The following is a 25,066-nucleotide window of genomic DNA, read 5'->3' on the forward strand; positions in this document are numbered from 1 at the left end:
CGTGAGCAGATTTTTCTGCCTTGGGGCACAGGAGGGAAAAAACAACTGTTTAAAAGACCAACTAGAATATATAAGATCAGTCCTAGAACTTTGTCAGACAGTGGGAGAGATGCTGGAACTCTCTGGATCAGAAGGGCTGGAGAGCCCCATGGTTTACCTTCCCTTTCTGCCTTGATAGCATGAATAGGAAGAGGGTCTGGGTGAGTGCCCAAGCCAGCCTACTACTTCAGTAAGCCCTGGGATCCTAGCCCATACCAGCCCCAACCATCCCCCCAATGCAGATTGTGTACAATCAACACAGGGCACCCCTGGCCAATACTTACTACAGTTCCAGCTATCTCACTAAAATGACGCAGGTGCAAAACACCCTAAAATACTCCATGCTTGCACTGCTTTGGTTCCAGGTGATTTGACAGGGTACTACCCCCACCAAGCAAAACACCTTGGGACACCCTGGCCTTCTCCTGCCTCTGCTCCAGCCACCCTGCCAGGTACCCCTGCACCTGATGCCCCAAGAACCCCCACCTACTTTAAGCGTTAGCTGTCATGCTAAGGCATCCTCTGCAAAGAGCCCTGGACTGTCCCAGACCATGCCCACTTCCCCTCTGACCATCACAGGGTTGTCCTAACATATAGGACAGCCACAGCTCCAGCCACACAAAGTCACTAAGTGCTACATTGTACACAGGGGATGATCATACAAAAATATCACTTCAAGTTTAGAAGTAGCTCTTCCATCTAATTCATAGAAACAAACACAAAGTCAAGCAAATAACAAAGAGGAAAATGCTCCAAATAAGAGGATAGCTTAAGGGTGGTTATCTTGGATATCCAATGAAGAAGCATTCACATTCTAGGGGTCCAGAGAGGAGGACAGAAAACTTGTAGAAACAATAGCTGAAAATGTGCCTAACCTAGGAAGGAAACAAACATTCAGGTTCAAGAATCACAGAGAGTTCAAAGTAAGATGAACTCAAAGATGGCCAGAAGACAAAAATAAAATGTCAAAGATTAAAGAAAGAATTTTAAAAGCAGCAAAAAGAATTAGTTACATACAAAGGTTAAAGCAATCAGCGTATTTTTCAGCAGAAACTTTGGAGGCCAGAAGGGACTGGCATGATATACTGAAAACATGGCAAGGGAAAAACCTCCAAGAATACTCTACCTGGCAAAGTTATCATTCAGAATTGAAGGAGAGGGAGTTTCCCAAACAAAAGTTAAATTTATCACCACAGTTACAAGAAATGTTAAAGGCACTCCCTTAAGTGAAGAAAAAGGCCATAATTAGAAGAAAATAATGAAAAAATTTCATGAGTGAAAGGAAACACAATAAAGGTAGTAGAGAAATCACTTATAAAGCTAGTATGAAGGTTAAAAGACAAAAGTAACATCAATTATATCTAAAAAAGTAGTTAATGGGACTCACAAAATAGGAAGATATAAAATATGACCACATATACATGGGAGGGACTAAAAATGAAGTTCATATAAAATGTGTTTGTACATAACTGACCATGAACTTATTATAGACATCTATATACTTAAAATATTATATATGAACCTCTTGGTAACCACAAACCAAAAATTTACGATACCCAAAAAAATTATAAAGCAAAACACTAAAAAAGTCATCCATTACAGAGAGCAAGAGAAGAAGAAAGGGAGAGAAAAAATCTACCTAAAAAATCAGAACACAAAATGTCTATAAGTACATACCTACCAATAATTACTAAAGGGGCACCTGGGTGGTACAGTTGGTTAAATGTGCAACTCCACATCTGTGATCTCAGAGTTGTGAGATTGAGCCCTGTGTCAGCCTTCAGGTTCAACACGGGGTCTACTTAAGACTCTCTCTCTCCTCTCCTCCCTCTGCCCCTCCCACCTGTGTGCATGCTTTCCCTAATAAATCTTTTTTTAAAATTCCTTTAAATGTAAGTGGTCTAAATATTCCAATAGACCTAAACAAAAGGGTTAAAAAAAAAAAGACCCATCAAAAAACAACAACCAAAAACACAAAAAACAAGACCCATCAGTACATTCCTGCAAGAGATTCATTTCAGACCTAAAGACACACACAGACTGAAAGTAACAGGATGAAAAAAATATCAGAGGAAAAAATAGCAAAGGGAAAAATAACAGGATGAAAAAATGGAAGGGGGAAAAAAAAAGGGTGCAGGCACCTGGGTGGCTCAGTTGGTTAAGTGTCTGCCTTCAGCTTGGGTCATGATCTCAGAGTCCTGGGATCAAGTTCCATGTCAGGCTCCCTGCTCAGCAGGGAAACTGCTTCACCCTCTCCTTCTGCTACTCTCTCTTTCTGTTAAATAAATGAAACCTTAAAAAAAAAAAAAAAGATGTGTTATCAATACTTATAGCAGACCTAACAGACTTTAAAACAAAACTGTGGACTCAGATACAAACAGAGGGCTTTGGAGGGGAGGAGGGTGGGGGGTTGGGTGAACCTGGTGGCGGATATTAAGGAGGGCATGTATTGCATAGAGCTCTGGGTATGGTCATAAACAATGAATTTTGGAACACTGAAAAAAAATAAAATTTAATTAAAAAATAAAAGAGAGACTAAGGTGAGCATACATAATGATAAAAGGATCATTGAATCCAATGAGAGGATTCAACAGTTGTAAATATCTATTATGCAGCCAACATCGAGTACCTAACTACATAAAGCAAATATTAACAGACCTAAAGGAAAAAAGGGATAGCAATACATAATGGTAGAGGACTTTAAACCCCACATACATCAATGGATAATTCATCCAGACATAAAATCAACAAGGAAACAGCGGCTTTCAATGACACACCAGACTAGATGGACTTAACGGATATATATTTTAAAAAAGTTTTCATATATATAGTATATATATATATATATATATATATATATATATATATATATACATATATACACATATACATATATATGTGTGTGTATATATATGTGTGTGTGTGTGTGTATATATATATACATATATATGTGTGTGTGTATATATATACATATATGTGTGTGTGTGTGTGTGTGTATGTGTGTATATATATATATCCAAACCACAGAATACACATTCTTTTCAAACACGCATGGAACATTCTCCAAGATAAATCACATGTTAGGCCACAAAACAAGTCTTAATAAATTCAAGAAAACTGAAATCATATTAAGCATATTTTCCAACCACAATGGAATGAAACTAGAAATTAATTACCAGGAAAAAAAATAGAAAAAACAAACACAAACACATGGAGGCTAAACAGCATGCCACTGAACAATAATAATAGATTGAGAAAGAAAGAGGAAACATAATATACGGAGACAAATATGAAAATAGTATGGTCCAAAATCTATGGGACACAGCAAAAGCAGTAGTAGGAGGGAAGTTTATAGAAATATAGGACTACCTCAGGAAACAAGACAGATCTCAAATAGACACTCCAACCTTACATCTAAAGGAACTAAGAAAAAAAGCTCAAAGTTAGAAGAAAATAACAAAGATCTGATTAATAAATAAATGAAAGAGAGAATTTTTAAAAAAAGAAAATACCAGTGAAACAACTATTTCCTTGAAAAGATAAAGGTAAGAAAACTTTAGCCAAATCCGTCAAGAAGACAGGACTCAAATCAGAAATAGAAGAGCCAACTCCACAGAAATACAGAAGATTATAATAAACTACTACCAAAAAACTATATGCAACTTGGACAACCTAAAAAAATGGATAAATTCCTAGAAATATAGAACCTCCCAAAAAGAAATTAGGAAGAAATAAAAAATCTGATCAGACTAATAGCAACAAAATTGAATTTATAATCTAAAATCTCCCAACAAACAAAAGTCCAAAACCAGGGACGCCTGGGTGGCTCAGTTGGTTAAGCAGCTGTCTTCGGCTCAGGTCATGATCCCAGCGTCCTGGGATCGAGTCCCACATCGGGCTCCTTGCTCATCAGGGAGCCTGCTTCTCCCTCTGCCTCTGCCTGCCATTCTGTCTGCCTGTGCTTGCTCTCTCTCCCTCTCTCTCTGACAAATAATTATAAAAAAAAAAAAGTCCAAAACCAGATGTTGTCACAGGTCAATTCTACTAAACATTGAAAAAAGAGGTAATACCTATTCTCAAAGTCTTCACCACCCCTTACAAAAAAAAAAAAAAAAAAAAAAAGAGGAAGAAAAACTCCACATTGATTATGTGAGATCCTAACACCAAAACAAGACAAAGACAATACAAAAAAGGGAAAACAACAAGCCAAGAAAATATTAGCAAACCAATATTCAACAATATATTGTTGCAGATTCAACAACATATTAAAAGAATCATCCACTGGGGCGCCTGGGTGGCTCAGTGGGTTAAGCCTCTGCCTTCGTCTCAGATCATGATCTCAGGGTCCTGGGATCAAGCCCCGCATCGGGCTCTCTGCTCAGTGGAGAGCCTGCTTCCCCCTCTCTCTTTGCGTGCCTCTCTACCTACTTGTGATCTCTCTCCCTCTCAAATAAATAAAATAACGTCTTTAAAAAAAAAAAAAGAATTATCCACTAAAAGCAAGCAGGATTTATTCCAGAGATGCAAGGATGGTTCAATATCCACATACCAACATGGTATACCACAGTAACACAATGAAAGATAAAAGTCATATCATCATAACAATAGATGCAGAAAATTCTTTTTTTTTTTTAAATGATTTTATTTATTTGACAGAGAAATCACAAGCAGGCAGAGAGGCAGGCAGAGAGAGAGGGGGAAGCAGGCTCCCCACTGAGCAGAGAGCCCGTTTCAGGGCTCAATCCCAGGATCCTGAGATCATGACCTGAGCAGAACGCAGAGGCTTAACCCACTGAGCCACCCAGGTGCCACAGATGCAGAAAATTCTTTTGACAAAATTTATTATCCATTCATGATAAAAACTCTCAAAGTAGGATTAGAGGTAATGTACCTCAACATTATATAGGCAATATATGATAAAACCCACAATTAAGATCATTCTCAATGATGAAAAACAGAGCTTTTCCTCTAAGTTCAGAAATAAGGATGTCCACACTTACCACTTTAATTCGATACAGTATTAGAAGTCCTAGCTGTAGCAATCAAACAAGAAATAAAGGGCATCCAAATTGGTAAGGAAGAAGTAAAATTGTTACTATTTTCATATGACATGATACTATAAATAAAAACCCCTAAAGACTGCAACAAAAAACTTGAACTGATAAATGAGTTCAGTAAAGTTGCAGGACACAAAGTTAATGTACAGAAACCTGTTGCATTTCAATACCTAATAATGAAGTAGCAGAAAGAGAAATTAAGAAATAATTCCATTTATGATTGCACCAAGAATCAAAAAAAAAAAAATACCTAGGAATAAACTTAACCAAGGAGGTGAAAGACTTATATTCTATAAACTATAAAACATTTATGAAAGAAACTGAACATGACACAAATGGAAAGCTATTGGAAGAATTAATATTGTTAAAATATCCATACTACCCAAAGTCATCTACAGATTTAATGCAATCCTTTTCAAGATACAAGCACCAGGTTTGTTTGTTTTTTTTAACAGACCTAGAATAAATAATACTAAACTCCTTATGGTATAATGAACAAAATTGGAAGGATCAAAATTCCAGATTTCAAAATATACTTCACAAAGCTATAATAATCAAAACAGTATGGTACTGGCACAAAAAGAAACACAAAGTTCAATGGTACTGAATAGAAAGGCCAGAAATAAACCCACATTTTTATGTCAATCTACAACAGAGGTGGCAAGAATATACAATGGGGAATATCTCTTCAACAAATGTTAATGGGAAAATAAGACAGCAACATGCAGAAGAATGAAATTGGACCACTTTCTCAACCCATATATAAAGATGATTTAAAGATCTAAATGTGAGACCCGAAACCAAAAGTATTCTAGAAGAAAACATGGCTAGTAATCTAAGATCAGCCTTAGCAACATTTTTCTAGATATGCCTTCACAGGCAAGGGAAATAAAAGCAAAAATAAACTATTGGGACTACAACAAAATAAAAAGCTTTTGCACAGTGAAGGAAACCATCAACAAAATGAAAAACCTATTGAATGGGAGATCTTTGTGAATGATACATCCAAGAAGGGGTTAATATCCAAAATATATAAAAAATGTACACAAAACACAAAGAGTCCAATTAAAAAAGGGCAAAGGACCTGAATAGATATTTTTCCAAAGAAGATATACGAATAGCCAACAGACACATAAAAAGATGCTCAACATTATTAATCACCAGGGAAATGCAAATGAAAACCTCAAGGAGATATCACCTATCAAAACAGCTACTATCAAAAAGACAAATTTAATTACTGACAAGGATGTGGAGAACGTTTATGCCTGTTGGTGAGAATGTGAATTGGTATATTCACTATGGAAAACAGTATGGAGTTTCCTCAAAAAAATTAAAATTAGAAATGTCATATGATCCAACAATTCCACTACTGGGTATTTACCCTAAGAAAATGAAAACACTAATTCAAAAAGATATGCATCCCTATGTTTACTGCAGCATTATTTATGATAGTCAAGATGTGGAAGCTATCCAAGTGTCTATCCATAGTTGAAGGAATAAAGGAGATGTGGGTGTGTTTCTGTGTCTGTCTCCCCCTCTCTCTCTCCCACTTTCCCTCCCTCTCTGTCTATATGTATGATGGAATATTTCTCAGCCATAAAGAAATGAGATCTTGCCCTCTGCAACAACATGGATGGACCTAGAAGGTATTATGCTAAGTGAAATAAGTCAAAGACAAATATTATATGATTATAGTCATATGTGAGATTTAAGAAACAAAACAAGTGAGCAAAGGAACAAACAAACGACAGACTTCTAAATACAGAGAACTAGTAGTTGGCAGAGGAGAGGTGGTGGGGGGAAATAAATAAGTCGTACTCAGCTAAAAAGCCAAATTCTACACTGACAAAAGTTCCTCATTTATATAAAGCCACAGGCATATCAATCCTTACATCCTTTATTATTTTCCAATGAATCTCGAATTCATGTTGACCAACTGTACCAAAATCTCTCAGCACAGTTGGTAAAAAATACAGTTCCTAGGCTCTATGCCAGACCTACTGAATCAATCTCTTGAGATATTTTATCTGGTGACTCTTAAACCAGTAACTCTAAACCTATTTATATGAAATAGAATATAGATTTCATATGTATATATTTCCTATTTAAATTTTAAGTTTTTGAAAGGCAGGTATCATTTATTCACTAAACAATTTTTAACCTTGTGTGAGATAGAAAAGAGCTGGTCTCCACCTTCAAAAAATCTCATTATTTAGTCTTGGTATAGGTATATCTCATTTTATTGTGCTTCACAGATAATGCTTTTTTTTTTTTTTTTTTTTTTTACAGATTTAAAGTTTTTGGCAACCCTGCATCAAGCAAGTCTATCAGCACCATTATCCCAAAAGCATTTGCTCACTTTATGTCTCTGTGTCACATCTTGGTAATTCTCACAACACACCAAACTTTTTCATTATTTGCTCTGATTTGTTATCAGAGATTTTTCATGTTACTATTGTAAGAGCTTTAGGGTGCAACAAACCATACCCATATAAGATGGCAAACAACCCATAAATGTGTGTGTTCTGAGGGCTCCACCCACTGGCTGTTTCCCTGTCTCCATCCCTCTTCTGGGCCTCCCTATTGCCCGAGACACAACTACATTGAAATTAAAACAAATTAATAATAATAAAAAAACACAAATTAATAACTGTACAATGGCCTCTAAGTGTTCAAGTGAAAGGAAGAGTCACACCTCTCTCACTTCAAATCAAAAGCTAGAAATGATTAAGCTTAGTGAGGAAAGTATGTCAAAAGCTGAGATAGGCCAAAAGCTAGGCTTCTTATGCCAAACAGCCAGGTTGTGAAAGCAAAAAGTTCTTGAAGAAAATAGAAAGTGCTGCTCCAGTGAACACACGGTTTGTAAAAAAGCAAAACAGCTATATTGCTGATATGGAAAAAGTTGTAGTGGTCTGGATGGAAGATCAAACCAACCACAACATTCCCTTAAGCCATAACCTAATCCAAAGCATAAGACCTTAAATTTTGTGAAGGTTGGGAGAAGTGAGGAAGCTGCAAAAGTAAGTTTGAAGCAGCAGGGGTTAGTTTAAGACTTTCATGGAGGGGGGGCGCCTGGGTGGCTCAGTGGGTTAAAGCCTCTGCTTTCGGCTCAGGTCATGATCTCAGGGTCCTGGGATCGAGCCCAGCATCGGGCTCTCTGCTCCGCAGGGAGCCTGCTTCCTCCTCTCTCTCTGCTTGCCTCTCTGCCTACTTGTGATCTCTCTCTCTCTGTCAAATAAATAAAAAAAAATTTTAAAAAAAAAAATAAAAAAAAGAAATAAAAATTAAAAAAAAAAAAAAAGACTTTCATGGAGGCAGTAACTGCAGATGAGGTAGACCTAGCAGGAGAACTAGAATTAGAAGTGGAGCCTGAGGATGTGACTGAATGGCTGCTGTGTCATGATAAAACTTCCATGGGAATTGCTTCTTATGAATGAGCAAAGAAAGTGGTTTCTTGAGATGGAATCTACTCCTGGTGAAGTCGCTGTGAAAATGGTTGCAATGACAACAAAAGATTTAGACTATCACATAAATTTAGGCAATTTAGCAGCAGCAGGATTTGAGAGAATGGACTCCAATTTTGAGAGAAGTTCCACTGTGGGTAAAATGCTATTTAAACAACATTGCATGCTATAGAGAAATTGTAAAAGGAAGAGTACATCAGTGCAGCAAACGTTATTGTTTTAAGAAATCGCCACCGCCTCCCCAACCTTCAGCAACCACCACCCTGATCAGTCACAGCCATCAACATCAAGGCAAGCTCATTTCCCAGCAAAAAGATTACAACTTGCTGAAAAGCTCAGATGATGGTTAGCATTAGCAATGAAGTAATTTTTAATTAAGGTATTTACATTATTTTTCAGATATAATATTATTGCACACTCAATAGACTATAGTGTAGTGTAAGCATAACTTTATACCTACTGAAAAACAAAAAAATTCATTTGACTTGCTTGGGGTGCCTGGGTGTCTCAGTCGGTTAGTGTACAACTCTTGATTTTGGCTCAGGTCATGATTTTGGCTCAGGTCATGATTTCAGGGTCATGAGATCAAGCCCTGGTACCAGGCTCTGTGCTGAGCATGGAGCCTATTTAAGTTTCTCTCTCCTCCTCCCTTTGCCCTTCTCCTGCCTGTTTGCATGCCTGCATGCTCTCTCTTTAAAAGAGAAAGAGAGAAGGATACAGAGGAGAAGAGAAGGGAGGAGAGGGAGAAGAGGAGCGGGGAGAGGAGAGGAAGGGGAGGGGAGGAGACAAGGCTTGGTTATCTTAATATGCAACCAGGTTTGAGATCACTGATCCAGCGCCACATTATTTTTTATTACCCATATATCGCCTGGCAAGATGCCTTTTGCTGTAATCTTCCACTCTAATCTTGCTCACTATGGCAATGCGGAGGCCTGTGTCATAGCTCTAATTCTATGGAGTTAGTCCTTTGAGCTTTCTTGGACATCAGGTGCTTTACAAGTAACTCAGAGCCTATGAAGTGAGTGAGACACTTCCCCCAGGACTATGTCTACTCTTAGGCAGGAGTCCTGCACTTGTGAAAGCAGGGCCTGGACAGCTAAGCCCTTCCTTATTCTTGCTGACCTAATGGCCTATTTAATATCTCTAACCTGCTGCAAGGTAAGTAGGGGGAACAATATCAGTGCTGTGTCTTCATATGGATAGAGAACAGAGCACCTTAAAATTCTGTAAAACTTCTCTAATAAAAACCTCAAAAGTTCCAGAAAATATTTTCAGAATATATGTGCTGAAATTCTTTCCTACTCAGTAAAACTGAGATTCTATTAGTCACACCTTCATGAATACATTTTGATATGGAAAATAAGGCGTTTCCAAAAAAAAAAAAAAAACACGAACTTTTACCTGTGATCCCTTAATTTCACGATGGAAAAAGTCTGTGGTTTCTTTGACTAAAGTGGTTAATGCGTAATATTCAGGTGATAAACAATTAGCTTCTTGCTCTATGTCTATATTAATTCCATCCATGTATTGTGTTTTGGCCAACTTAACTTTTTGAGCTATCCAGGATGCTCTGAAACTAGGATTGATGAGATCCTTTAAGGGTGCATCTCCTATGGAAGAAATATACATCCTTTGTGCATATATGCTTTTTGCAGTTTAATGACATTTAGTTCACAAACCCTTTAAAACATCTCATTAGTTTGGAATACTAAGTCCCCAATTTAAGTTTTCCAAGTAGAGAAATCATATACCAAAATAATAATAAAGTCTCAATCCCCAAAATAACCATTATGAATAATAAGTAACATAATTCTCAAATTAGAAGTAGAAATTGAAGACTATGACTAGCTAAAAGTCATCATGCTAATCATGATTCACATTTTGCTCAAAATCATAGTAGCTTAATTCTTTAAAAATAACTATCTGTGAAATGACTTAGTATCTAAGATTAATTGTAAGACAATAAAAAATAAACCAGATAAACATGAAAAGGGAAGTTTTTGGAAAGTCAGGATGGCAAACAATACAAGTAAACTTACCAATTGGCCAGACACATCTGGTAAAAACTGTAACTCACCTTTTAGCACTACTCTGGCTCCATGTGAATGAGCATAACACATAAGTTCTGGGTCATATTTTCCAAAAATCACCACAGTTGTAATCTGGGACCAATCATAAAATTTCCAAGTTTTATTTCCAACATCAAAAACAAACACCTGCCAAAACAAAACAGATAAGCATCATCATTTAAACCTAGAATACAATGCTGATCACCCAAAATAACATTAAACACTGATCATAAGCCAGGCATTAAGAGTACAACAGCAAGTAAGACATAGGTGTCCTACTATAACTGGTGGTGGGAGAAATTAGCCAGGCCTCAAAAGTAGGGCCAGGAAGAAATCGTGGAAAGAGCCAAGACCTGGAGGCAGAGAAAACACGGTGACTGCATGGGTACGTATTGAGTGTAGCTGACACCTTGAATGCGGCAGGAGACAGCAGTGAAGAGCGCAAGAGTTGTAGGCAGGGTTAAGTCCTAAAAGGCTTTTAGAGAAAGCCTGCAGAGAAATTAGCACATTAACCTGAGGGAAAGAGTTTTATTTTTTTTTATTTTTTTTTTTTAAAGATTTTATTTATTTATTTGACAGAGAGAGATCACAAGCAGGCAGAGAGGCAGGTAGAGAGAGAGAGGAGGAAGCAGGCTCCCTGCTGAGCAGAGAGCCCGATGCGGGGCTCGATCCCAGGACCCTGAGATCATGACCTGAGCCGAAGGCAGCGGCTCAACCCACTGAGCCACCCAGGCGCCCCATGGGAAAGAGTTTTAAAAGGAGAATGTATACATTCTAGGTATGCATTTATATATACATTTTAGAAAAACACCTTCAGCTAAAGTGGGGAGAGAGACTAAAACTGGAAGAATAACAGGAAAGCTGTTAGAAGAATCTATGCAAAGATGATGACGACCTCAAATTAAACTTGTAGAAAGGCAGAGATAAATAAGATAAATGAGGAGATATGGAGGATCCTAACGGCACAATTAACAGGACTTTATAACTAATTGAATGAGTAAAGAAAGAGAAAGAGAGGTTGATTAATACTCGTTTCTGGCTGCTGCGGACAGAGCCACTCCACTATGCAAATATACCAGACACTGCATTTACTATGAATGGTTTTTGGCAAAACAGACTTCTTAGAATAGTTCTAAGCTGGTGGATGTTCTATTTCACTAGTATTTCCCCCCCACAGATAATTCTAGAACACAGAAGTCTCACTAATTCATTGATTTAGGAAATATTTATTGAATTCTAGTAAGGTTTAGGGAATGCATATTGCTAGACATTAGTGACAGAAGTTAAAGAGACCAGGTTCATAAGCTGTTCAATTACAATAGTGTTAAGGGCTGCGTGGGAATGCAGGCAGCCATGACAGCATATAAAGGGGCCTGCTTCCCTGGTAGGGCAGGAAACTTCTGAGAACTACACACTTTGGGGAAAAACTGAAATCTGGGCAATGACCTAGACATGATGGAGGATTACCCTTAAAAAGGCATTCTCAGCGGAGGGAAGCAAAACAGGTGAATGTCTCAATACCTCAGAAGAATTCTGAATTTCTGGAACCAAACTAGTATCAATGGGGCTAGAGAACAGAAATCCTGAAAGTAACATGAAATCAGGTAAGATTAGTAAGGTAGGTAGATCAAGTTGGGCTTTGTAGATCACTGAGGATTTTATATTTTAAGTTGTGATGAATGGGCAGTCATTATAGTGTTTTAAGAAGGGGAAGGACATAAGATTTGCATTAACAAATGAGAAAGGGGGAGAGATCACGAATCCTTGGGTCACTGTGAGGAGAATGGATGGGTGAGGGGTGGGAGAGAACTGGGTATAAGAGTTAAACCAGACATTTCTTAAATTTTGCCAGTTGCCTTAAGTTTTTTTTTACTTTTCAGAATTAACTATGCATAACCCATTTTTCTCTTAGGCAGTTGCCCACCAAAATAAAAATAGAATGTGAAATTGGAATGGCCCATTGTTTCTGGAGATTTTAGACTCATATTTCCATCATAAACCTTATCCCCTATTTTAATTCTGATCATTAAGATTGAATTTGTTTAGATTTAAGTTTGAATACCGAGAGGTTGTGATATAATAGAAATCTTAAAAATGTAACTGGATGAATCAACTGAAAACATAAGGGAAAAATGAGCAATGTAGTCTCATCTTGTTTGAAGAATATAGGTCAGAAACGAAAAAGACCATTTATCATGAACATGTAAATGAACAAAATTTTGCTCCCTTGAATAAGACCACAGAGGTATTGGAGGCCATAATAAATAAGTCTTTCAGATGTTAGGGTTGTCACACTAAGCTTCTTTACAAACACTTTACCACCTTTACTTCTTCTAAGCAATATACATATACATTTTTACTGGCATTTATATGTCTCTGCTTCAAAATCTGTTAGATTAAGAACTGGAAATTTTCCAGTCTTTAAAAAAGAATTGCCCTTTGGACTGTTAGCTTTAAAAATAAAACTGCCAGTTATTTTACCAGCGAAAAAATGGAGTTTATTTGGGAATAGCAGAGAATTACAATCCAGGACAAGCAAGCTATGGCAATAGCATTGGTAAATCTGCAGAACAAAGGAAAGGAATGCTCTTTTATAGAGGAAAGGGGGAAATTGAGAAGGCTGTTATAAATAAAAAGTCAATTGAAGTAAACTAGAAACTTGAAATATAGTGGTTTTTCATTGGCTGAGTTGTGACAGTCTCTAATACCTGGGCTTAACTGGGGGAGGAGGAAATCCTTCTTGCTGAGTAAAGTAGTATCCATATGCAAGGTACCCGGGCATCTTCTGTTGGGTCTGCTGTTGATGAGTGGCAGGACATAACAGCTCCCCCTGTTGGCCTCCCAACTCTATTCTAAGTGAGGTTTCCTTCTGTTAGTTTTCACATTTCCCACTTTTGATCAAGATCTTTTTTTGAAAGCATAACTGATCAAGAGGGAAGTATTCCACATTTAGTGGTTTTGTCCCTTAGTATGGGGAAGGGTCTTCCCCTGTTGCCATAGCCTACATTGGAGAGAAAGTACTTCTATAGTTGGAAAGCCCTAAAAGTCACATTTGAGTAACAAAGAAGATTAGGAGGGAGAAACTCTCAGGATCTCTCACCTAAAGTAGTATCTACTCAAGGTCCTAAGTATTGGAAATCATCTCGAAGGGTTGAACTGGCATCACGTTAGAGGATACAACATTTTTTTAAAGTCTAACAGGCAACAAAATAAAAAATTAAATATACAAAACAGAAGTAACATACCAATTCCATATTCTATAATGGTTCTAAACCAGGACCCTAGGTCTGAAGTAGCCACTGAAATATTTATTGACACTTATTCCAACTTATGGGAGAAAGATCCTATGAAGGCAAACCTGGAGTCATATATACCTCCTGGCAAGCTTCCTGGCAAGCTCCAATTAAAGAGACCATGAAAACAGAATCATAAAAACTAGAAGACAACGCTAAAAAAGAATTAACTGAGGCATCTTGAGAAGTTACAGTGCAGGAATAAACGTGAAGCAGTAGCTGATGAACTTTTTACAAAACAGCACAAATTCAAAGATGTTTTACAACAGTATTGTTATCTCAAAGAACCGTTGGAATCAAATGTGTTATTGAAAATACAGTCTATGGTTGCAAACTCAGAAACCATGAATCTGGATAAGAATCCAAAGTCAGTCGATAGCTCAGATGAAAGACTTTTGTGAATTCTGAACTTTCTAACCCTTCAAAAATAAAGCAAGTGGAAAACTAATTTGTCCCAGGATCATGATGAAGTGATTTCCAAAAAGCTATAATCAAAAGAAGAGGTTTCTGCCTTTTACAAGGTCTTGGGAAATAAAGAAGAGGCATTGTCTTCCCACAAAAGAGAAAGAAGCATCAATGGTGAGTAAAAGGTATACAGGCCTGGTCCAGGCATCCTGAGAAAGCTGTCTCATCAGATGTCACCTGCTTCAGTTCCAGGAAATCTTTATTTTTTTATGCCATCAGGTCCAGTTATGGTTTGGTGCTTTCTTTAGGTGAGTTACATGAATCCAAGAGTCTATTCCATGGAGTTTTGTGGCACAAGGATTAGTTTGCAATTCCTAGTAAGGGTCTTTCCAGTGAGGAAGAAGACTTTTTATGGAGGTATTTTTATCCAACAAAATCTCCTGAGAGTACATTGTGATAAGATTGCTCTACCCAAGTATGCTTATTTTTGAGCCCTGATGACAACCCAAAGACTGAAAGAACAGAGTCTCCACAGCAAAATATAAAAGAAGAGGACACATCAAAGAGGGTAGGAAGGACAGAGATGTGGTCAGGAGCCAAACTGACCCACAGGACTGTCCATAGGAGGGAGGGATGCCATAGGTACAGGTAGCAGTGGGGAGCAGACCCCACCCCAGGCACAAGGAACCCACCCCTGGAAGACAAATCCCCATAATCTTTGGCTTTGAAAATGGGAGGGGCCAAATTTCATAAGTTCTTACAATCAAAGGGGCTTAATACCTGGAACTTAAAAAAAATCAGCTGGCTTGGCTCTGAGAGACCCAGAGCACAATAGGCAACTGAGTTCTCACCCTTAAAGAGACAGCACACCAAACAGCTCCACTGAGACACAGCATAGAGCAGCAGTTTGAAAAACACCAGAGATATACAAGAAGGAGATGTAATAATAGTGTGTGTTGGAGGGGCAGGGATCTTTAGGAGGCTTTAACAACAAACGAGCTGGTAGGCGCCATTTCCCTCCCCTAGTCTAGATACACAGAGAGCTGTAGAAGACAATACTACTTGAACACTCTCTACCTAGCTTACTAACAGCATGACTTGGTCCCATTTTTCTGTAGATCTGCCCCTCCACAAACTGGCTGGCCTTGGCAGGAGTTTTCCTGGATGGCTGCAGCTCCTCTCCCACTTTGGCCTAGTACAGACCTTGCTGGCACCATCCATCCTGCCCCCACATTCCCCTGCAGAACTGTCCCCTCCAGTACAGCCTTAGCCTGGCCCATCCAAAGTAGTGCCACAAACCTGGCAGTCTACAAGCCCCAACAGGGACCAGCATCACTCCAAAATGACTCCTGCCCCTTTGGAGAGGAGAAGATAACCACAAAGACCAATCCAGCTACAGCCCAGGCAGTAGCCTAAGGGCAGACACCTGGTGGCCCTGTCCACTAAACAAAACTTCTCAGGGGACCACACAAGAAAAGTGTCCTATAGTTCCATGCTACTGCATTCCTGGAAAACACCTGGTCAATCTCAACTCAAGCCAAAGGCAGCCCCAGATCGACCCTCTAACAGCACAAATACTAAGCTCTGCCCACAACAGGCAAAAAGAGCCATTACTGATGATGACTTGTCTGAAGACAAACACGGCTCAGCCACATTAGCAGGGCACATGCAACACACATAAGAGACATCCCTGAAGGACCAGGTTCTGGTGAACAGGGGACATTGCACTGCAGAGGACCACAGAACCTTTTATTCATAAGGCCATTACTTTCAAGAGCAAGAGATGTAGCTGACTTTCCTAATACACAGAAACAGACACAAAGAGTTAGTAGAAATGAGGAGAGGAATATGTCCCAAATGAATGATCAGGACAAAACCACAGGAAGAGAGCTGAATTAAACAGAGGTAAGTAAAATACCTGATAGAGAATTTAAAGTGACAGTCATTAAGATACTCACTAGACTTGAGAAAAGAAGGAAGACCCTCTGTCAGACCCTCAACAAAGAGAAAACATCAAAAAGAATGAAACAGGTTCTTTTATCTAAGTTCTAATAAGAACTCAATAACTGAAATTAAAAAACACTAGAGGGAATAAATAGTAAACTAGAAGAAACAGAAGAATGGATCAGTTCAGTAACCTGAAGGACAGAGTAATAGAAAGCAATCAAGCCGAACAAGAGGCATACATCCATACCTACATAAACCCAAAATGAAAATAGATTAAAGGGAACACAACAACACCATCAAGCAAAATAACGTTTGCATTATAGGGATTCCAGAAGGAGAAGAGAGAGAAAGGGGACAGAAAATGTATTGGAAGAGGTAATAGCTGAAAACTTCCTGAATCTTGGGAAGAAAACAGATATCCAGATGTAGGAGGTACAGAGAGCCCCAAACAAAATCAAGCCAAGGAGATCCACATCAAGACACATAGTGTTTAAAATGGCAAAAGGTAATGATCAACAGAGAATTTCAAAAACAGCAAGAGCAAACAGTTACATAGCAGAAATCCCATAAGGTTATCAGTTGCTTTTTCAGCAAAAACTTTGCAGGCCAGAGGAGAGTGGCAGGATATATTTAAAGTGCTAAAAAACAAACAAACGAACAAAATCTGCAACCAAGAATACTCTATCCAGCAAGGTTTTCATTCAGAATAGAAGGAAAGATAAATAGTTTCCTAGACAAACAAAAGTTAAAGGAATTCATCACCACTAATCCAGTGCTATAGGAAATAGGAAATGTTAAAGGGGACTCTGAATGGAAAAGAAAGACAGTAAGAAAAGTAGGAAACACAAAACCAGTGAAATTAAGTGTATCTATAAATATCAGTCAAGGAATTCACAAAATAAAAGGATGAAAATTAGGATACTATACATTGAAAATATGAAGGGGAGAGGAGTAAAAATTTAGTGCTTCCAGAATGGATTCACACTTAAGTGACTATCCATTAACACAGATTGATATATGCCTAAGATGTTATATATAAACATAATGGTAACTAAATCAAACCAAAAACCAGAAATAGATGTACAAAAAGATAAAGAGAAAGGAATCCAAGTATATCCTTAAAGAAAGCCAGCAAACTGTAGGGGAAGAGAGCAAGAGAAGAAAGGAACAGAGAAAAACTACAAAAACAACTAAAAACAAGTAACAAAACGGCAATAAGTACATGCTTATCAATAATTACTCTGAATGTAAATGGACTAAAGGCTCCAATCAAAAGACATAAGGTGACAGAATGGATAAAAAAGCAAGACCTGGGTGTGCCTGGGTGGCTCAGTCAGTTGAGCATCTGACTCTTGATTTCAGCCCACATTGAGCTCCATACTGGGCATGGAGCCTACAAAAAAAAAAAAAAGGAAGACCCATCTATATGCTTCCCACAAGGGACTCCTTTTAGACCTAAAGACACAAGCAGATTGAAAGTGAAGGGATGGAAAAGCATTTCTCATTCAAATGGAAATGAAAAGAGAGCTGAGGCAGCAATAGGCAGGTATCAATCAGACAAAAGACTTTAAATCAAAGACTATAATGAGACAAAGACTACATAACAATAAAAGGGATAATCCCACAAGAATATATAACAAATGTAAACATTTATGTACCCAACAAGAGAGCACCCCATACATAAAGCAGCTAATAACAAAGGAAGTAATCAGCAGCAATACAATAGGAGGGGACTTTCACACCCTACTTACATCAATGGATAGATTCTCTAAACAGAATCAAAAATGAAACAGTGGCTTTGAATGACACATTGAACCAGAGGGATCTAATAAATATATTCAGAATATTCCATCCTAAAACAACAGAATACATTCTTTTCAAGGGCACATGGGACAGTCTCCAGGATAAATCACATGTGAGGACACAAAATAAGTCAACAAATTCAAAAAGATAGAAGTCACACTATGCATATTTTCTGATCACAATATTATGAAACTTGAAATCAACCACAAGAAAAAAAATCTAGAAAGACCACAAATACATGGAGGTAATATAATATGCTACTAAACAATAAGAGGGTCAACCAAGAAATCAAAGAGGAAATAAAACACATGGAGACAAATGAGAATGAAAGCACAACTATCCAAAATCTTTGGGATGTAGCAAAAGCTGTTCTCAAAATTGAGGAAATTTTAGAATAATAGCAGCTTATCTCAAGAACAAAGAAAAATCTCAAATAAACAACTTATATTTACACCTAACAGAGCTGGAAAAAGAATAAATAAAACCCCAAACCAGTAGGAGGATGGACATAATAAAAATTAGAACAGGTCAACGAAATCAGGAGCCACTTCTTTGAAAATATAGACAAAATTAATAAACTTTAGCCAAAACTATCCAAAAAAAAGAGAAAAGACTCAAAATCAGAAATAAAAGAGAAGTAACAACTAGTACCACAGAAAGAATATGCCAATATGCCAAAAACTGGGACAACCTAGAAGAAATAGATAAATTCCTAGAAACATATAACCTTCTGAAACTGAATCAGGAAGAAATGGAAAATTTGAACAGACTGATTACCAACAATGAAGTTAAGTCAGTAATCAGAAAATGGCCAACGAACAAAAATCTAGTATCAGAAGTCTTCAGAGGTGAATTCTACCAAACATTTAAAAAAGAGTTAATATCTATTCTTCTCAAACCAGTCCAAAAAAATAGAAGAGGAAGGACAGCTTCCAAATTCATTTAGTAAGGTCAGCATTACCTGGATAACCAAACCAGACAAAGACACACACACACACACAACTACAGGCCAGTATCTCTGATGAACAAAGATGCAAAAATTTCCTCAACAAACTATTAGCAAACCAAATCCAACATTACATTAAAGAAAATCATTCCTCAGAATCAAGTGGGATCAATTCCTGGGCTAGAAAAGTGGTTCGATATTCACAAATCAATCAACAAGATACATCACATCAACAAGAGAAGGGATGAAAACCATATGATCATTTCAACAGATTCAGAAAATGCATTCAGCAAAGTACAGCATCCATTCAACCACAAACAAATTTGGAGGGAAAATACCTCATTATATAAGAAAAACCCACAGCTAACATCATATTCAGTGGTGATAAACAGAGCTTTTCCCCTAGGATCAGGAAAGAGAAAAGGATGTTCACACTCACCACTTTTAGTCAGCATAGTACTGGAAGTTCTAGCCACAGCTGACAAGAAAAAGAAAAAGGCACCCAAGTTGGCAAGGAGAATCTAAAACAGTCACTACTTGCAGATGACATGATACTATATATAGAAAACCCTAAAAACTCCACCAAAAAACTACTATAACTGATAAATGAATTCAGTAAGATTTCAGTATATAAAATCAATATAGAGAAATCCATTACATTTCTATACACTAATAACAAAGTAGCAGAAAGAGAAATTAAGAAAACAATCCCATTTATAATTGCACCAAGAATAATAAAATACCTAGGAATAAACTTATCCAAGGAAGTGAAAGACCTATACTCTGAAAACTATAAAACAATGATGAAAGAAATTGAAAGCATAAATTGAAAGATATTCCATACTCATGGATTGGAAGAACCAATATTGTTAAAATGTCCATATTATCCAAAGCAATCCACAGATTTAAAGCAATCCCCATCAAAATACCAACAGCATTTTTCACAGAACTAGAATACTACTAAAATTTCTATGGAACCACGAAAAACCTCGAATAGACAAAATAATCTTGAAAAAAAAAAAAAAAAAACCTGGAGGTTTCACAATCCCGTACTTCATTTTGCCGTACTACGGCAAAGCTGTAGTAATCAAAACAGTATGGTACTGGCACAAAAACAGATACATAGATCAAAGAACAGAATATAGAGCCCAGAAATAACCCCACAATTATATGGACATTAATCTTTGACAAAGGAGGCAAGAATATGCAATGGGAAAAAGTCTCTTCAACAACTGGTATTGGGAAAATTGGACAGCTACCCATAAAAGAATGAAACCGGACCACTTTCTCATATAATACTGAAAAATAAATTCAAAATGGATTAAAGACTTAAATGTGAGACCTGAAACCATAAAAATCCTAGAGGAGAATACAGGCAGTAATTTCTCTCATATCGGCCGTGCTGTAGCAACATTTTTCTAGATAGATCTCTTGAAGCAAGAGGAAGAAAAGCAAAAATACACTAGTGGGACTACATCAAAATAAAAAGCTTCTGCACATTGAAGGAAATAATCAACCAAACTAAAAGACAACCTACTGAATGGCAGAAGATATTTGCAGATGACATATCTAATAAAATGTTAGTATCCAAATTATAGAAAGAACTTATACAATTCAACACCAAAACCCCAAATAATCCAATTAAAAATGGGCAGAAGGCATGAACAGACATTTGGCGCAAGACCTCCAAGCAATAAATAACATTGTTATTTCTTGGCACCCTGTGGCTCCTACTACCCCCCCATAGTCACTGGATTCTCACTGAAAGCAAATGTTTCACTGTAATTGATCTATGCAACACCTTTTTAGTATACCAGTTGATAAGGACAGCCAATATCTCTTTGCTTTCACTTGGGAAGAAAGGAAATATACCTGAACCATAATGCCCAGGGTTTCACAAAGAGTCCTTTTAACTTTTCATGAACCTTAAAAGCTGATGTGGATGACAGAGTTTTCTGCAGGCTCTACCTTGTTATATGATACACAGATGATTTGTTTCTCTTCTCCCCTTCTCAAACCTCTGCATAGGAAGAAAGCATCCACCTGTTGAAATTATTGGCCTTAAAAAAACATAAAGTCTCCAAAGAAAAACTGCAGTTTTCTCAAACTTGGGTTTGATACTTGAGGTACCTGATCTCAGAATAAGGAGTACATTTGAATCCAAATGAAACCCCTCATGACTGCTTAGTGCTGACAGATTACCTTTGAATCCCTGTGACAATTTATATAAAACTCCTCTAACCAGCGCAGGTTTTTCATGGTTAACTGATGGGTCTTACCTAAAGGATGAAAATCATAAATATCATACTGAATATTCTATTACAACTCCTTTTGAAATCACTGAAAAACCACCTTTACATTTTGGATACTTCTGCCCAACAGGCTGAACCATATGTCCTTACTTGAGTTCATACCTTAGCCAAGGATAAAATTTGCAACATTAATACTGTTCGTCGGTATGTTTTGGGAGTATCTCATGACTTTGGAATATTCTGGGGACAATGGGCTGTCCTTATCTCCAGTGGAAATAAAACTTAAAATGCCTATGTCCAAAATGTATTAGATGCCATATTTTTGTCAGCTGCCCTGGCTCTTAAGGTTCCTGGGCATTTCAGACTCACTCCCGTAGGACAAAGTAACCCCCCTCACTGATATTTCTGTCAAACCTCTGCCATAGCTCAAAGGAATGTTCTCCTTTATGATAATTCATACTATTTTTGGACTAAAATGATATCTTTACTAATAGTTCAACTATTAATTTAATAGTGGAAATTTAATTTGTAATCCATATTTATTCAAGACTATGTCCTAATTAAAAATGGACAAGCTGTTAGTGTCTGCCCTTCAGCTTAGGTCATGATTTCAGGGTCCTGGGATCCAGCCCGACCTGGGGCTCTCTGTTCAGCAGTCAGCGGTGTGTCTGCTTTTCCCTCTCCCCTTCCTCTTCATGTGCTCCCCCCCTCTCTCTCTGATAAATAAATAAAATCTAAAAAAAAAAAAAAAAAAAAAGTTTTTAAAAAAATAAAGAGTGTGGTTTTTAGGAGACCAGAAAAGAAAGGAGACAGATTCACGTCTGCAAAGAAGATGAGGGAGGGAAAAGGGGCCTCAGAAGCCATTTTGATGCCTTTCAATTGTTTGCCTCATATTAGAAATAATATCTTGCAAAAAGACAAACTTAGAATCCTGAGAATATTTGGAAGCCTTGAGGTACCATTTAAAATAATCATCCCGGGGCACCTGGGTGGCTCAGTGGGTTAAGCCTCTGCCTTCGGCTGAGGTCATGGTCTCAGGGTCCTGGGATGGAGCTCCGCATCGGGCTCTCTGCTCGGGGGAGGAGGGGGAGCCTGCTTCCCCCTCTCTCTCTGCCTGCCTCTCTGCCTACTTGTAATCTCTGTCAAATAAATAAATACAAATCTAAAAAAAAAAGAAAGAAAGAAAGAAATTTAAAATAATCATCCCATTTGGTTTTTTGTTTTGGAGCCATCGCTTTCTAACTTTGAGTTAAGCAAGTTTGGGGAGATGGAAATTCCCTATAATGGCCACTAATACTCTACATTTTGGTTAAGTCAGTCCATTTAGTTATAAGTGAGCACAGGAGAGACCGATTTTTTTTTTTTAAGATTTTTATTTGAGAGCGCAAGAGAGAACAAGCAGGGGGAAGGGCAGAAGGAGACACAGACTCCCTACTGAGCAGGGAGCCCCACAGGGGCTGGGCTCCAGAACCCTGAGATCACCAGCTGAGCCGAAGGCCCTGAGACCATAGTTTTAAAACAAAACTAGCCAGAGCCTGGCCGGGGCATGCTCTAATCAGATTGATGACTGGGATTCCATTTCCTGGAGGTTTTCCTTTAAAAAGAAAAATTCCTAGACAGCAGTTTCAACAGGAACAGCCTGGTTCCAGAAAGAATCAGACCAAAGGCCAGCACAGTTCCAGTAGGAACAATCCAGCTCCAAACAGGAGTCCTACCAAGGGCCAAGGGAGTATTCTCAGAAAACAAAAAAAAAAAAACAAAGCCCTAAAACAAATCCCAAATAATGTCCAGAAAATTCAAACACAAAGCGTGGAGCTTGAAATCCAGGACAAGACTTAACCTTCAAACCCCAGTGTTGGCAAGAACACAATGAGCTCAGGCTTGTGGGGACCAGCACCTCTTTCCTTACCAGCCTCTGAGCTGTTGCTGGGGGGTGGGGGGCTGGGGGGGTGTTCTTCTCTGGATCCCACCTCTGCTAAGTACTGCCAATCTTAAAAATAAAACTGTCAGCTATCTTACCAGCAAAGAAGTGTTTATTTGGCAACTGCAGAGACTTGCAAACCAGGACAAACAAGCTACAGCAAAACCAAGAAATAAAGGAGAAAAACACATTTTTATAGAGGAAAGGAGGGAGTTAGAAAGGCTGTTATAAACAAAAAGTCGATTGGAGTCAACAGAGAGTTTGAAGTATAGCGGCTTTTCATTGGCTAAGTTGTACGGATGGCCCAGTGGTTGGGCGGTTGCCAGGAAGAAAGAAGGCCTTTGCCCCATTAGGGCAGTAAAGTAGTACCACCTGCAAAGACCCTGCTTTCCCTATCAGGTCTGCTCTTGACAAGGAGGTGAGCGTTCCCCCTGCCTGACCTCCTGACCGTTCCTTTAGGAAATGTCCTTCTTCTTCTTCTTCTTCTTTTTTTTTTAATTTAAATCTTAGTGAGCCTACATGCACTGCAACATGGGTTTCTGGAGTAGAAGTCAGTGATTCATCACTTACACACCACACCTAGTGCTCGTCATAACAAGGGCCCTCCTTAATACCCCCGACACAACAGGTGTTGGAGGGGGATGCGGAGAAAGGGGAATGCTCTTGCACGGTTGGTGGCAATGTAAATGGATGGCGCTACTCTGGAGAACAGTATGGAGGCTCCTCAGAAAGTTAAAGGAGGTTTCTATCTTTTTTCACAGGATTAAACCTTTCCTCCTCCAACTCCTGTTGCAGGCATCAAACTCTAGTTGTCAGCTGATTTTCATAGTGCCTGTGAAAGGGTGTCCAATTAAAGTTCCCCAAAGCCTTATAAATTGTTAGGTGGATAGAAAGAAAATCATTTTTACCATCTTTCTTGGATGGTCTTGAGGGGCCTAAAAGAAAGGGCTGGTAGATAGGGAAAAGCAAAGGTAAGGAGAACATTCTGCATTCTGATATCCTGTTGGAGAGCTGAGATCTCTCATACTAGATAATCATTCTCTTGGAAAACAGTGGAACTTGCTACTTTGGAAATACCTCATCATCCTATGTCCTTGCTGGTATGCCCAGAGTGCCACCCGAGAGGCCCTGAGGGCAATGAAGGAATTTTCACTTAGGGTCAGACCTGGGCTGACGTGCCTGTGAATACGTGCCTGCCTCTTTTAGGCAGGCCCTCATTCTGAGACCCGGGAAGAGCTACTCAACCTCTTCGAGGTTCCTCATCATATAATGAAGGCAATCCATCAAGAGACCCTTCGGGAGTATCCAGGTTGGTGACTGTACCCACACCACCTCTTCTTAGGGCTCAGGTTTACTCTGACTTCTTACCAGGCCATAAGGACCAGTCCTGAAAGAGCAAGGGAGAGGCACTGACCTCGAAATCAGGGTGCTGGGTGATGGGTTGGCACAACGCTGGGTCCTGACAAGGGCAGTGGGCCCCTGCCCAGAATGGCAGCAGGGACAGCAGCAGCACAGTGATCCCGGGGATGCCATGTGGTGGGCGGGCGAGGAGGCACAGGTGACCAAGCTGCAGAGGGGACATGACAGCAGTCACTCCACAGCAGGACTAGGTTCCTCCACCTCCTGACTCAGGTCAAGACTCTCAGCAAGGCGGGCCCTGCCTCCCGGCAGAGCGGACTGGGAGGAGCTGACATGGGAAGGGCTGGGCAGTTTAGGCCAATGGTGACATGAAGGTGGGGTGAAGGAGAAAGGCTGCCTTGGACACCTGCCCGGCAAGCCAGTGCCTCTGGCCCTCAGCAGACCTGTTGACTCAGCCAAGTCAATATCATCGGTACCATTTATAACCCCTCAACACTCTGTACCTTTGTGT

The 25,066-nt window shown here is 38.7% G+C and overlaps 2 protein-coding genes across 2 annotated transcripts in view; one reads left to right on the plus strand and one right to left on the minus strand.

Moving 5' to 3' along the window:
• Positions 1 to 7,445, plus strand: part of LOC111143494 (spermatogenesis associated 1) — a 66,097-nt gene extending 58,652 nt beyond the window's left edge. Inside the window, 1 exon segment of the mRNA XM_022497295.1 lies at positions 7,386 to 7,445. The gene's annotated coding sequence lies outside the window, so the exon portion shown is untranslated.
• Positions 1 to 24,778, minus strand: part of LOC111142910 (chitobiase) — a 34,617-nt gene extending 9,839 nt beyond the window's left edge. Inside the window, exons 1-4 of the mRNA XM_022496289.1 lie at positions 24,611 to 24,778; positions 10,638 to 10,776; positions 9,962 to 10,170; positions 4,967 to 5,072 (exon numbers count right to left, since the gene is read on the minus strand). Of these exons, the coding sequence (XP_022351997.1) occupies positions 4,967 to 5,072; positions 9,962 to 10,170; positions 10,638 to 10,776; positions 24,611 to 24,778 (622 nt within the window). The remainder of the gene's footprint in view (positions 1 to 4,966; positions 5,073 to 9,961; positions 10,171 to 10,637; positions 10,777 to 24,610) is intronic.
• Positions 24,779 to 25,066: the final 288 nt, after the last annotated feature.

This window comes from Enhydra lutris, unplaced genomic scaffold (genome assembly GCF_002288905.1).
Source record: "Enhydra lutris kenyoni isolate GAN:26980312 unplaced genomic scaffold, ASM228890v2 scaffoldscaffold9, whole genome shotgun sequence".
Lineage (NCBI taxonomy): Eukaryota > Metazoa > Chordata > Mammalia > Carnivora > Mustelidae > Enhydra > Enhydra lutris.